This window comes from Glandiceps talaboti, chromosome 4 (genome assembly GCF_964340395.1).
Source record: "Glandiceps talaboti chromosome 4, keGlaTala1.1, whole genome shotgun sequence".
In the NCBI taxonomy this organism is placed as follows: Eukaryota; Metazoa; Hemichordata; class Enteropneusta; family Spengelidae; genus Glandiceps; species Glandiceps talaboti.
The window spans coordinates 12810507-12823644 of NC_135552.1; the positions used below are offsets into that span (position 1 = coordinate 12810507).

The following is a 13138-nucleotide window of genomic DNA, read 5'->3' on the forward strand; positions in this document are numbered from 1 at the left end:
AGGTAACGGGAATATCCCTATTTACTTCCGGGTATATAGACACTGGGATGTGACATCGTGTTTTTTAAAAAGTCAATCTGGTAAGTTTCATCATGGACGTATTAGCATGGTTTCATAGCTTACACCCTTCGAAATAACATGGTTCGGACATGAAATGCTATCGCCCCATGTGATATTTTCGGAAATAATACGCTACATTTTTGTGCTTTTCTAAAAGTTTTAGTTGCATGAGTCTAGGCTCCGCTCTCCGCTCCGTCACTTTCGTTTTCAAGCAACGTCACGATTTTTTTCTTTTATATCACACTGAAATATTTTAACACGAGAGCCCAATTTACAAAACACATATCAAAATCTTTCCTCTGCATCGTACGGTATAAAATTAAAATGGCGGTGTTCGGGATAGGTTCAAAGTTCACTACATACATCCAGCTTCAGAGACAGAAGTGGAACTATGGGTATAAGATTTCTCAGACTCAAATACAGAATTACAATTCTGGGCCTATAGGTATATGCTAAGGCTTCGAGTAAAAATCCCGAGTCGAATCCTTTTCCAAATAGGAAAAGTAAAAAACATTTACCGGGGAGGAATATAATTGCATACGTTGAATAGTGAATATGAAAGTTTCAAATTTGTTTACCATGTTTGCTCTGTGTGATTACTGAAGGAATCATGAAGCTCTCCACAGAGGATAACAAAGTCAACATTCTTTTATTATGCTAATTTCTCAGTTTCATTTACCCCCACTCACCCACTCACCCATTGTTACCTATTATAAGCATTATGTAAAGAATATCAAACAAACAGATGGTACTTGCAATACTATGCACAAACATTCAATATTCCCATTATTTACAAAATGATAAACCCATGCAAAATTCCCTTTTACAATTTTGGTTCTTCACCAACTTTGATGATTCAAAATAACAATGGACAGAATAATATGCTGGTAGTGTAAATCAATATTCACGTGTCTTTTTTATACCTATCACAATCTATATATAATTGAAATTTGGAGTTATAGTAGGAACCATTCATAATAACAAATGTCATCTGTGCATGTGGCAAAGCAGTGTATGCAATCAAGTCAGCAATAGAGTCTACTCTCAATTATCAACCAATTTTATAAACAGATTTCATGGAGTTTGACACATCAGTCACCCTGATCATCTTATGGTGAGAAAAAGGCTATTATTGGGAAACAAAGAGAAGCAGTCATAGAAAATTGAACTATCAGAACTTGAGGTGCTACATTTGAAGGTGTCAGCAATACCCATCAATGAAGGTAATGTTTCTATTATTCTAAACCAGTCTATTTTAAATTCAATTCTGATTTTCAACTTTTCAATAAAGTTACCTCTTTCATAGTCTATTATAACAGATAAGGATAGTCTATGCAAAGAAATGTATTCATATGTTTGCCATCATGATAGCATTTTAATCACATTACTCGGTAAAATCAGTGGAACATATTGGTCAAAGTGTAATGCAGCTAAGGGCAACCATACTATACGTTTCTCATGACCTGACTGATCCCATGAGATAGACTGTCGACAGTCGCTCGCGCCTTTTTTTCCTACGTTTTATCTAAACTCCGGTCCGGCGCAAAACTAGTATAAACGCAAACTGATTTCGAGGGCTGAATTGCGAAGGCAGCTCGGGCCTTTGGCCCTTGATCACTCGGGCCTTCGGCCCTCGATATCAGTTTGCGATTAGACTAGTGTTGCGCCAGATCAGAGTTTAGATAAAACGTAGGGGGAAAAAAGGCGCGAGCGACTGTTGACAGTCTACCCATGAGAGAGAAAAATCCCGATATGTCACTGTCACTTGCCACTCCACAAGTGTGTATCTGAGCAAAAATTAACATTATTAAATTTATTGCTGAAATTTGGGAACTTTAAATTAAAATAAAGCAAATGGTTGAAAGACTCCTTCTGACATTAATTTATATTTGTAAGTCATTCAGACTGTTAAAGTATGATTATGAATTGAAAGTATCAGTAACATTTAGACATACACTTTATTTTTTTTTAAATATTCTATTTGTAACTGACCGATCGACGATCATTTTTAAGGTCACATGTTATGATGAGAAACATAGAATTAAATATGAGTGTCCTAAGCTATTTTGATCTATCTGAATACAAATATTACATAAGTAAATGTCTGAAATTTTCAGATTTGAGGACAGAACTATAATGAACAATAGACGACAGTTGTTTTCTGATATATTTGCCAATGAACCTATTCAAGCACTTGAATCATTGACAAAGTTTTAATACTGGTATTACTATTTGATATGGCATTTTCACGGATCAGTGCCAAGAAATCATATACTCTCCTTTCTTCCTGAAAGGAGACCTCCCCTGGGCCTTCCACCACTAGATATATTGACTTTCACCTTTCAGTTGAGAGTTCTGTCCTAAATTGTATACCAGCTGGTATATTTTCAACCACTATTTAAAATTGCCTGGAATAGCTTAACTACATTTTATAAATAACAAAATTCAAATGATATCAGAACAGACGTAGGAATAGATTGATTTTGCCCAGATCACAATGATCTGTGGACAGTTTTTCTTTGCCAGCTCTTTTCAACTCTTCTGAAACAATTACGACTACTGTATCGGTGTATAATACTGTCACAGCTTCCTAATTCTCAAATAATGAACCGTGAAAATTCTTGAGATTAAAACTTTTGATTCTTTTTTTTTCTTTTAGATGATGACATAAGACTTCCATCTAAATCTATGTATATTTGTCATTTATTCAGTCTTCAATATCACCATAGTACGGTTCAAAGGTCAACATAAATATGGCTGACAACAGTGACACTTATGACATCATGAAAAGCATCACTTTAAAACCTAAGAAAAAGGGTCTGAGTGTGTTCCGTGAACCCCAACCAGACCCGCCTGTCAGTTCTGGAAGAAGAATATTAGATGACAAAACAGATGGTCCAGAAGCTGTTGCTATGAGTAGCACTGATGATTTACTTGTGAAAACTGAACCAACAAGATGGGAAGGTACATGGCTTACTGGTGGTACTGACGAACCATCCGAATCAACAACTTTGCCGGTAAGCAAAGATTCAGACACAACAATAACTAGAGATTCGGGCACGACAATGAGCAAAGAGTCGGACACAACACCGGTTGTCATTGATGTGAAAAAATGTGATGAACCATTGAAGATGGAGGATGTAGAAACACCTGAGGAAAAGCCAAAAAAGACACCCCCAAAAGTTCCCAAGAGGAAAAATACTGTCAAAAAGACAGAGATCAGGGAACTTCCTCCTCTTACACCTGAAGACAGTCAAGAAGAGGATGGTTGCCCTAGCAACTGGGCAACTGATGGATGGTCAGGTCCTGGGGGATATTATCTTATCAAATTGAGAAATATTTCTGATGAATATTGTAGTATCCATACTGAGTTTGCTAAGCAAACAGACAAATTTGAAATCGCTCAAATAGAGAGATTGGAAAATAGAGACTTGTGGGATAAATACTTGTTTGAAAGTGCAAGGATGGCAAGAGATAGACCAGCAGGTAAGTGTATGGTGAAGAAATTCTTGTCACTCTAACAACTTGAATTTGTATACATGAGACATTGACCTTGGTCTACAGCTTAACTTGACTCCATCATCTATGCAGTTTTATTCAACCATCTTGTTCTCATTTGTCAGAAAAATATCTGCTCACAACTACAAATAGCACACAAGGAAGTTACTTATGGATGTCACACTTTCTCATATGGAAGCTCCATATAACAGAACAATTTTTGCTTTGCAGATTTGGCTCTGTTTTTATCACAGCAGATAAGCAGTGTTTTCACACATTTGTGCATGCGTGTGTGTGCATGTATGTATGTATGTATGTATGTATGTATGTATGTATGTATGTATGTATGTATGTGTGTGTGTGCGTGTGCATGTGTGCGTGTGTGTGTATGAGTGTGTGTGTGTGTGTGCGTGTGCATGTGTGCGTGTGTGTGTATGAGTGTGTGTGTGTGCGTGTGCGCAATATATACCTTTTCCCAATACGAGGTTGGTATCAACAGTACTCTCAATAAAGCACATTGTTTATATTGGCTCCATATGCTGCTCCATAACTGGAACTTGAGTGTATAATCTCTACTACAAGACAGAAGACAGGCCTAGCTTTAAAAAGTTTAAAACAGAACTAAAACCATAGTTGATCATCAAAGCATACAGTATATCATCACCCAGTGTAGCTTAGCAAGTCTTTTAAATTTTGATTGATTGATTGATTGATTGATTGATAATCATCAATTGTAATGCTCACATAGTATACTACAATGGAACTTAGAGACCTGTTTATACAATTTATAAGATATTTTGTACAATTGATATTACCTATAATTTCAAGCTCATGTGTAATCAAGATCTGATGATTTACATGAACAGAAAATTTTATGAAATTTACCCTTGTAACACTAGTCTAGAAATGCTGCCAATCAGAACATTGTTGTGATGTGGACTTTGAAGGTGCAGAGAAGTGGTCCCCTCATTCTATCAAACTGACTTGTACATTGATACATAAACACAAGCAAGTGTATATCATAAAATGCTTTTATCATTTTGTTTATGTCTGTGAAAGTTGTCACATGGTATATTTGGCAATATATGACTAACTTACTGTTATCCAGATGTAAACAAATTGATAAGAATATGGTATGAACCTTCATAAGAGGCTTCCAATATTATTTCGTATCAATGTATGTCTGTTTGATAGTATAGGAGAAGACTTTGTGGCACCTATAAAGATAGTTTTAACTGTCCACCACTGTTAAAACGATGTTCTGATCAGCAGCATTTCTAGACAACTGTTGCAAGGGTTGTATATGCAATGTTATTTTTAATAGATGCTGATCTGAATGAGTGTTACTTATTCCATGGAACACAAGTGGAGAAACCAAGGATTGCCTCGGAAGGTCTTGATATGAGGCTAGGGAAAATTGGATTCTTTGGTAGAGGGATATATCTAAGGTACGAAATTGTTTTATTTAAATCTGACGTTATTGGCTGACTGTCATCATTATTTGGTAGGGCAAAAAAAAACACAAAAGAGTTTGTTTCTCATCCTAGGGAAATTTCAAAAATGATGCGGTGACGTTTTTTTTAGAGGGTGTAGAAATTTTGAATGACATCCCTGTCAACAATAATTGTATACACTCTTTATATCGTTTCAAACAAATCTTCAAACAACTTCTACTGTCACAGTATAACTGATCAACTGTATATTTGTAATTTTAATCGTGTGTACATAATACATTTATATATTTTGAGTCATATTGAGTACCTCGCTGTGAATTTCTATATATAGATATGTGAGGGGACAGGCCCAGACTAGCTGTAAGCTATTTCCTGACTCCCCATTTACTTACTGTTACATTTATTTGGGGTAAATAAACTGTTGACTTATACTCAATATTTTTGAACAATCATTACAAACCCATAAATTGTGTATTTTTTTATATTTTTGGTTATTCCATCATTTTACAGCGAATAATCATCCTTAAAAACTTATTTCTTCTACTTTTTTTCTCACTCCATACAATTACAGTAACAACATTAACAAATCCTTAAATTATTCTGCAAATGCTGATGGCAGTGCACCATCTGAGCTACCATACATCTTGAAATGTCGTGTTTTGTTGGGTGAAGCAAAGGTAGGTAACTTTGAAATGTCGTGTTTTGTCGGGTGAAGCAAAGATAGGTAACTCTGAAATGTTGTGTTTTGTTGCGTGAAGCAAAGGTAGGTAACTCTGAAATGTCATGTTTTGATGGGTGAAACAAAGGTCGGAAACTCTGAAATGTTATGCCTTGTTGGGTGAAGCAAAGGTAGGTAACTCTGAAATGTTGTATCTAAATTGTTTGGTGAGCAAAGGTAGGTAATGCCAAAATGTTATGTTATGTTGGGAGAAGCAACTTCAAGAAAGGCTTTCTTTAATCTTTACACCAAGAAATATCAATTTTGTTGTCAATCTCTTTATTTCATTCCATGAATGTATAATATAGTAGGAGTTTAGTCAGTCTTCTTTGCCTTCATTTCAGATTTATGCAAAGGGAGAAAAAAATCCAAACTTGAGAAAGGAACCAATGAGGGAAACAGAAAAACCAGGATATTCCAGATATTACGATTCTGTGAAGGTAGGCCACTCTTGCATACCTAACAGGTTGTCATGTGACTGATCATCTTGCAATTGACCAATGAATTAAATCATTGAAAATTCAGAAAAAAAGATACAAAAAATAACAATTTCATTACAAGAATGAATGTTTATAGACCCTGGGTTCATAATTATAATAATATAGTAATGAAAATTTTTACTCACAGTCAAACAATTTCTTGGAAGCAAATCCCACATTTTCCTCAACGTCTTGTCTTTGTACACAAAGAAAGTAGGTTGGCGTGTTCTCTGGATACATACATGTAAATGTGTATCTCACTCCAGTTGTAGCACTTTTTCTTTCATCTAGGTGGGACGATTTTTAATTTGAATTACTACAGTAGCATGATTAAGTTTGATGAAATACTGTAAACAAACCTTGAAATTTTTGCTAAAGACTTACTTTTGTTTATTTTGCTGGGGAAAAAAAACACACACAAAAAGAAAGTGACTACAATGCCTTCTTGTATATAAACACAGTGTACCAGTCTGGTTATTAGTAAAAGTTAGTCTTTGAGAACTAGGTGAAGATTAAAAAATTGCAAAATTTTCTAGTTGCGAAAATATGTAGGTTTACAGTATCTGAGCCACAGTTACTCTTATTTTCTTTGGCTGAACAGAGAAAAAAATTGGAGAATAATATCTGATTATCATATCTTACTGTAGGGGAATATAACAGGTGAAGATGAATTTATTGTGTACAACAACCACAGAGTGATGCCGGAGTACATCATTACATATCGACTCAAATCTGGAGAGCCAGATATGAACGCCTCTCTGAAGCAAAGTTTGAGATTACCATCATTGAGGCCAACTCCAGTTGTAAGTAAACATACCAAAAGTCCAACTACTCCAGTCAAAGCAGATAAACCAGATCCAGCAATCAAAAGCAAGGATTCTGATACTTCCACACATCCTGATGGTAGGAAGGCTAAGGCTTTGAAATCTATGGATGAGGCAACTAAAGTCACTACAACTCCATGGCCAACCAGTACAGTATCAACTTGGGTCGATCAAACTGAAGAAACGTCTAAAGAATTTGAAACTGAAGAAAAGTCTCAAGAATTTGAAAGTAATCTAACAAAGGAGGAATTCTCCCATGAATTTGACATGAAAGACGATGATGCTTCAGATCTATCTCACGAATTCAAAACTGGTATGACCAAAGAAGAATTCTCCAAAGAATTCGGTGATGAGGTTGACGTATCCATGTTGGAGGGTGATGAATATGCAAAGGAGTTTGGTGAAGCAGCAGGACATACAAAATCTGGTGTTGTCGGACGACCAGTGTCGTGGCAACCACAGAATGACGATGATCATGAGCGTAAACTTGAAGAAGTTAGAAGTAGTATGAAAGAAAAGAAACATCGCAGGTTTAAACCCAAAAAAGAGGTAGTTGAAGAAAAAGGTGATGGTGGTAAAGTGAGGGCCATGGCAAAAGATAAAACGGACACAACAGAACAGGTGTGTTTTTATCTTCATGTACTTAACCCTATAAAGCCTAATGTAATACCACAGGGGTCAGCGAGCATGTAATTGATTGATTGCTTGATCAATCATGATCAATTTATTGATTGATTTATTATTTGGTTGAATGATTGATTGATAATTTTTTGTGGTGCAATATAACTTTTTTGTGTGTGATATTGATCAATTGACTCATTGATTTTTGTGGTGATATAAAACTTTTTTTTCTTTCCCTGGCTACTTTTCTCTTCAGCTGTATGTAATTCTCTCTTTATTGACTAAATAAAGACACCTTGTCCATTCTTCTCCTCTTATCTAAATCAAAACACCCCAAATCTTATAATTGGCAAGAGATCACTCACATTAACAGTTTGCTTTATCTCTTATCTTCTGGGAGATTATCACACTCATTTATGCATTAACTAGTATGAAGGATAGAAGGGACATAACTTTGATGCACTGTAGCTTTAGGATCACCGTAAGTCGACCAGAGACTTAATATATTCATGTAATAATCTCTCAGAAGATTAGATATAAAGCAAATTTTCGTGGTAACTGATCCATGCTAATAATGAGATTATGGGTGTTTTAATTTAGATAAGAGGAGAAGAATGGACAAGATGTCTTTATTTAGTCATTAAAGAGAGAATCATATACAACTGAAGGAGAGCAAAGTAGCCAGGGAAAGAAGAAAAAAGTTCTATATCACCAAAAAAAAAATAGTCAATTGATCAATATCACGCACAAAATAAGTTATATTGCATCACAAAAAAAAATGGTCATTCAAGAGATCAATCATTCAACCAAATAATAAATAAATCAATAAATTGATAAATCGGTCGATCAATCAATTACATGCTCGCTGGCCCCTATGGTAATACCCTACTTTTAGGGTCTAATTATGTAGAAATCAACAACAGTATGGCAAAATTTGTAGTGACCCCCTGATTTTTTTCTCGATTTTAACTGAGAATGTGTTTGAGTTTTCTTGAATACAGTAACAGCAAAAGATTTGTATTTCCAAGGTGTATCCACTCTTAATTATGTTTTATTTATCCTATAAACAAAAACAACAACTTAGGGAGATGGAGATGTTGACAGTGACGTGCCAGGAGGAGGAGGCCAGACAGCAGCTGATCAACAAGCTATACAGATCAGAGAATATCTAAAAAGTCAACACAAAAAACTACAACTACGTAAGGCTAATGAAGAATCTATTAGTAAGGTAATTAAATTGAATTATTATAGCCTAAAAATTATCACTCTGAGTAATTTATTCATTCATTACAAATAAAAATATCATAGTCATAGAAAATAAAAGATTTCATTGTTTGGCCACTAGGGGTGCTGTTCATAGGCTGTTTTAGGGATGGAAGTGATGACCAGAATAGTTGAGTATCGTAGCATAAAGACATCAGACACAAGGAGTTACCACTCATTTTCAGTTTATTCCTGATTAACTATTTTCAAGCAACGTACTGTCAGTAACCAAACATGTCTAAACCACTACTCTAAGGATCCTGTGTAATTCAGCCTTGATTTATGCACAATTTATTGTGTACATATTGCCATACGATTAACGACCATTTTAGCCAACACTTTGCCAAACATGGGTGCCTTCTTTTAGTGCTATACCCTCACAGCTCTCATTCAATTCCTAAATATTTGGCAAACTCACAAGTAAATTATGACCTGAAGTCTTTGCATATTTAGTTGTTATTCCCATATTCTTTTCTTCGTTCAGCCAAGGAAAATATGAGCGACCTAAGGGGCCTTTGTCACTACTCATCTAGTGTCTTGTAGTGACAACCGTTAGGTCACAAATATTTTCTGGCTGAATAAAGAAAAATATTGGAGAATAACAATTATATTGGTGCCAGTAATATCAAAGAAAAATCAGGGAAAGTAATGGCAATTTTGAATGTTTTGACTCATATTTAGAACACAGCAGAACCAGTGATGTAGACAAGCGTTGTCATGACATAGAACGACCAGAGTATATATTCCAGATTTTCTGTTCAACTTGGTACATGGATGGTATGATACTTTTTATTTCACCAAATATTTGATACTAACTTTGTGTTTAGGTCGAGAGTTTAATGGTAGCATACCTTGAAACCTATGGATCACTAGATGCTGCTTCGATACAACCACCACTTGCACAGATAGCTTCAGGCACAGATGAACCAGCCATAAAGGGAAGAAAACATGGCAAGACATCCACTGAAATGGAGGAAGGTGAGAGTGAAACACCTAGCAGTCTTGAAGGTCTTCTTTCTAGATTTTATTGTCTCAGTGGTTTTAGTTATTCACAACAAATAATCACAGAGTGATCCTTGCTTTTAATATCCATATAGCTCTAACTTGTTGCTACTTTTGTTGGGAATTTTTGCTCGCTGAAAAAAAGTAGTCCTCTTTTTGGGGGTTCAACATTCTGTTTAGGCAAAAACATTTATGTGTTTCTGATTAAACAAGGCCTCAGAAAATAGGGTAGATAGGTCGAGATTTTATTTTATATTATTTGTCTTTTTAATAGTTTTTATTTTTGAAAAATATTGCTTCAACCCAAAAACAAACAAAATGTCAGTCAGAATACCCCTTCTGTCATAGTTTGATGAAATATGTACAGACATTGCTGGAGAAAGAAAACAAACATGCATGAAGGTCAAGAAGACAAAGAATTTCTTATCTTTTAAAAAAAATGTTTTTAGGGTTTGAGGCTTGAACTATATAGTCCAGTTATCGGAAGTACATAGTTTTTTTTTATTTTGCCTTTAACTGAATTAGTTATTGTGAGTTATTGTACTACACTGATTCCAAAATACATTACACATACATGGAACTTATGTACAGTAACTGCATATAGTCTACATGTAGTCTACCTGCTAAACTGTCAGGCCTTTTAATATTACACAACTGAAGGTCATGTTACTCTACATGCAGTTGTCCTATTTCAGGATGGTTGGTTTTAGGAATGTTTATAAGCATGTACATGTTTGCATTTACACAGTTACCAAACAGTCCTGACTAACAAACAATGTTTTTTGAACCATGTAAGTTTAGAGGGTTACTGATAACTTGTCCTCTGCGTTGTTGTTTTTAAAACAGATACTGACAGTACCGAGAATCCACCTGCGGCAGAAGATACAGTTAAGAAAGTTGACCCTCCTCCTCCGAAGCCCTTCACACCCCCAACTCAAATGCCATTCAATCCGTTCAGTCCCCCAACTCAAAGTCTACCCCAACCATTGATTCCCCCAACTCCAGTGCCATTCACTCTGCCACCGTTACCCCCACTACTGACAAGGAGAGCACTTGAAGATCCAGTAAAAGAAGTGATGGATAGCATGATAGCTGAATTCATGGAGTGTACAGGTGTAACAGATAGAGATAAAGCTGCCGAGTATATAAAGAAAGGTGGCAATAATGTCAACGATGCAGCCCTTCTTTTTTTTCAGTGATTTCTCCTCGAGTCAGTATTCCATTTCAGAATGTGAAATGCAAATGGTATTCCACAAAAATAACTCGCTACTTTTGAGTGTTCAGTCCATTGTGAATTTTATCAGACCAAATATTGGTTTGTACTGCAGAAGTGCCATACAAGTGTTTTTACTTTTAAAGGATGGTCAGTCGGTAAAATCTACCCTATAAGTTTCCTTGTCATTTTACCAGTATTCCCTACCAGTGTTTTTGCTGAGGGTTGTAAGTAGGTGAAACCTATCTGAGTTCCCCAGTCACTTCACCAGGGATCCCTACCTGTCCAGTGTTTTTATTAATGGCAGTACTAGGTAAAATCTATCCCCAAGTTCCCCAGTCATGTTACCATGGTTCCCTATCAGTGTAAATTTGCAATGGGTGGTTGGTAGGTAAAACCCGAATTCCCAAGTTATTTTACCAGGGTTCCACCCAGTGTATTTGCTAAGTGTGGTAAATAGGTAAAACCTACCGAAGTTTTCAAGTCATTTACTAGGTTCCCTTCCAAAGTTTTGCTAAGAATGGGAAGTAATTAAAGAGTATCTGAGTCACCAGACACTTTATCATATTCCCTACTCATGTTTTTGCTAAGTATAGTAAGTAGATAAAATCTACCCGAGTTCCCCAGACACTTTACCAGAGTTCCCTACCAGTGTTGTTGTTAAGGGAGATAAAAAGGTAAAATCTACCCGAGCTCCCCAGTCATTTTACCAGGGTTCCATACTAGTGTTTTTGCAATAGGTGGTAAGTAGGTATAACCTATCTTAATACATGTAGTTCCCAGTCACTTCACTGGGTTTTCCAAACAAAACCACAGTATAGTGTATGGGCGTCCATTCCAATTTTAACTAATTTCCACCTCTTTGTTACCATGGTTTTGTTACCTTGGTTCCCCAACCTTAGTAAAAACGCTTGCATACTCTTTATGGTGTGTGTTACATAAGTCAAGTTATGTGTCACCTGTCGCCAATCTCGCATTCTGATTGGTCAAGTTTGATTGTAAGTTTGATAACTTATATAAACATTAAACTACTACACATAATCTTGACATAGTATGGAATCATGCAACTTTTAGTATGATACACATTTGAGAATAATAGTTTAGAAATTAAGATGCTGCATTATAGGAAAAATCGATTTATGATGTGGTTATTGCTAATATAGTACTTACTACTTGGTCGTCATCTGACATCAAATACAGGGCAGTCAATGGACATATTGATGAATATTAATAAAAATTCCAATTTTTCTGAAAATGGGAAAACTATGCTGAGCATTGATGTTATGAATTATTTACCTGTGGGTGTTTATCAAATTTGACAAAAGTAACATAGTAACATCAAATTCGACTAAAACAAGGTAAAATCTATATTATCAGTCATGCATAAATTTCTATTCCGTGAGAAGTTAGTTTTTAGTAGAAGTTTAGTAACAATTTACTTCAAACCACTTTGTTTTGGAGGTTTGTTTGGTAAATGTTGTTCAGGCTCTCTAAGAGCAGTTTGCAGTAATGGTGTTAGATTGTTTGCTAAAACTATAACCATGCAGCTGAATTACATGATAGCGTTTTACTAATTGTCAGACTGTATGTCTTTAAATATTCCAAAAAGGAGTTTTTTTTCAAATTGAATTTTCTTGCTTTAGTGAGCATTATTATAACACTATTGTGAAAAAAACCATTATAGATTGTCAAAATGTTACCATGGCAACATACCTCTTCACTGCTATTAAGTTGTGAAATGGCCAACATGCAAATATTGGTCTGTTTGAATACATCACCATGTCTTAATTTCTCAGAAAACTGTCACTGACAAAGTGGTGTGTTTACTAATGTTGTAATTCATATTTCTGAAAAGAACATAACATATGTACTAATGCAGAATAAGAGGTGAGAATTGTGAAACACAACTCGAAAAACAACAAATTAAGGTGCTTTATGTGATCTGTAAATGTCACTAGTATACTATGTACTTGAATGCATATATTCAATAAAATCAAAAGTATTTC

General features: G+C 35.4%; 1 protein-coding gene across 1 annotated transcript; it reads left to right on the forward strand.

Moving 5' to 3' along the window:
- Window positions 1–4940: 4940 nt before the first annotated feature.
- Window positions 4941–12706, forward strand: LOC144433964 (uncharacterized). Its single transcript, XM_078122382.1, has 7 exons — window positions 4941–5006; window positions 5584–5689; window positions 6075–6170; window positions 6857–7654; window positions 8739–8882; window positions 9745–9895; window positions 10766–12706. Exons 1-7 carry the CDS (start codon window positions 4960–4962, stop codon window positions 11116–11118), a joined length of 1695 nt encoding a protein of 564 aa, XP_077978508.1. The 5' UTR covers window positions 4941–4959; the 3' UTR covers window positions 11119–12706.
- Window positions 12707–13138: the final 432 nt, after the last annotated feature.

Bases quoted from the DNA above. Each gene is read 5' to 3' on its own strand.
- LOC144433964 (XM_078122382.1), top strand. From the start codon at position 4,960: ATGAGGCTAGGGAAAATTGGATTCTTTGGTAGAGGGATATATCTAAG. The intron at 5,007-5,583 runs GTACGAAATTGT...ATACAATTACAG, and splicing joins GGTAGAGGGATATATCTAAG to TAACAACATTAACAAATCCT. The intron at 5,690-6,074 runs GTAGGTAACTTT...CCTTCATTTCAG, and splicing joins TTTTGTTGGGTGAAGCAAAG to ATTTATGCAAAGGGAGAAAA.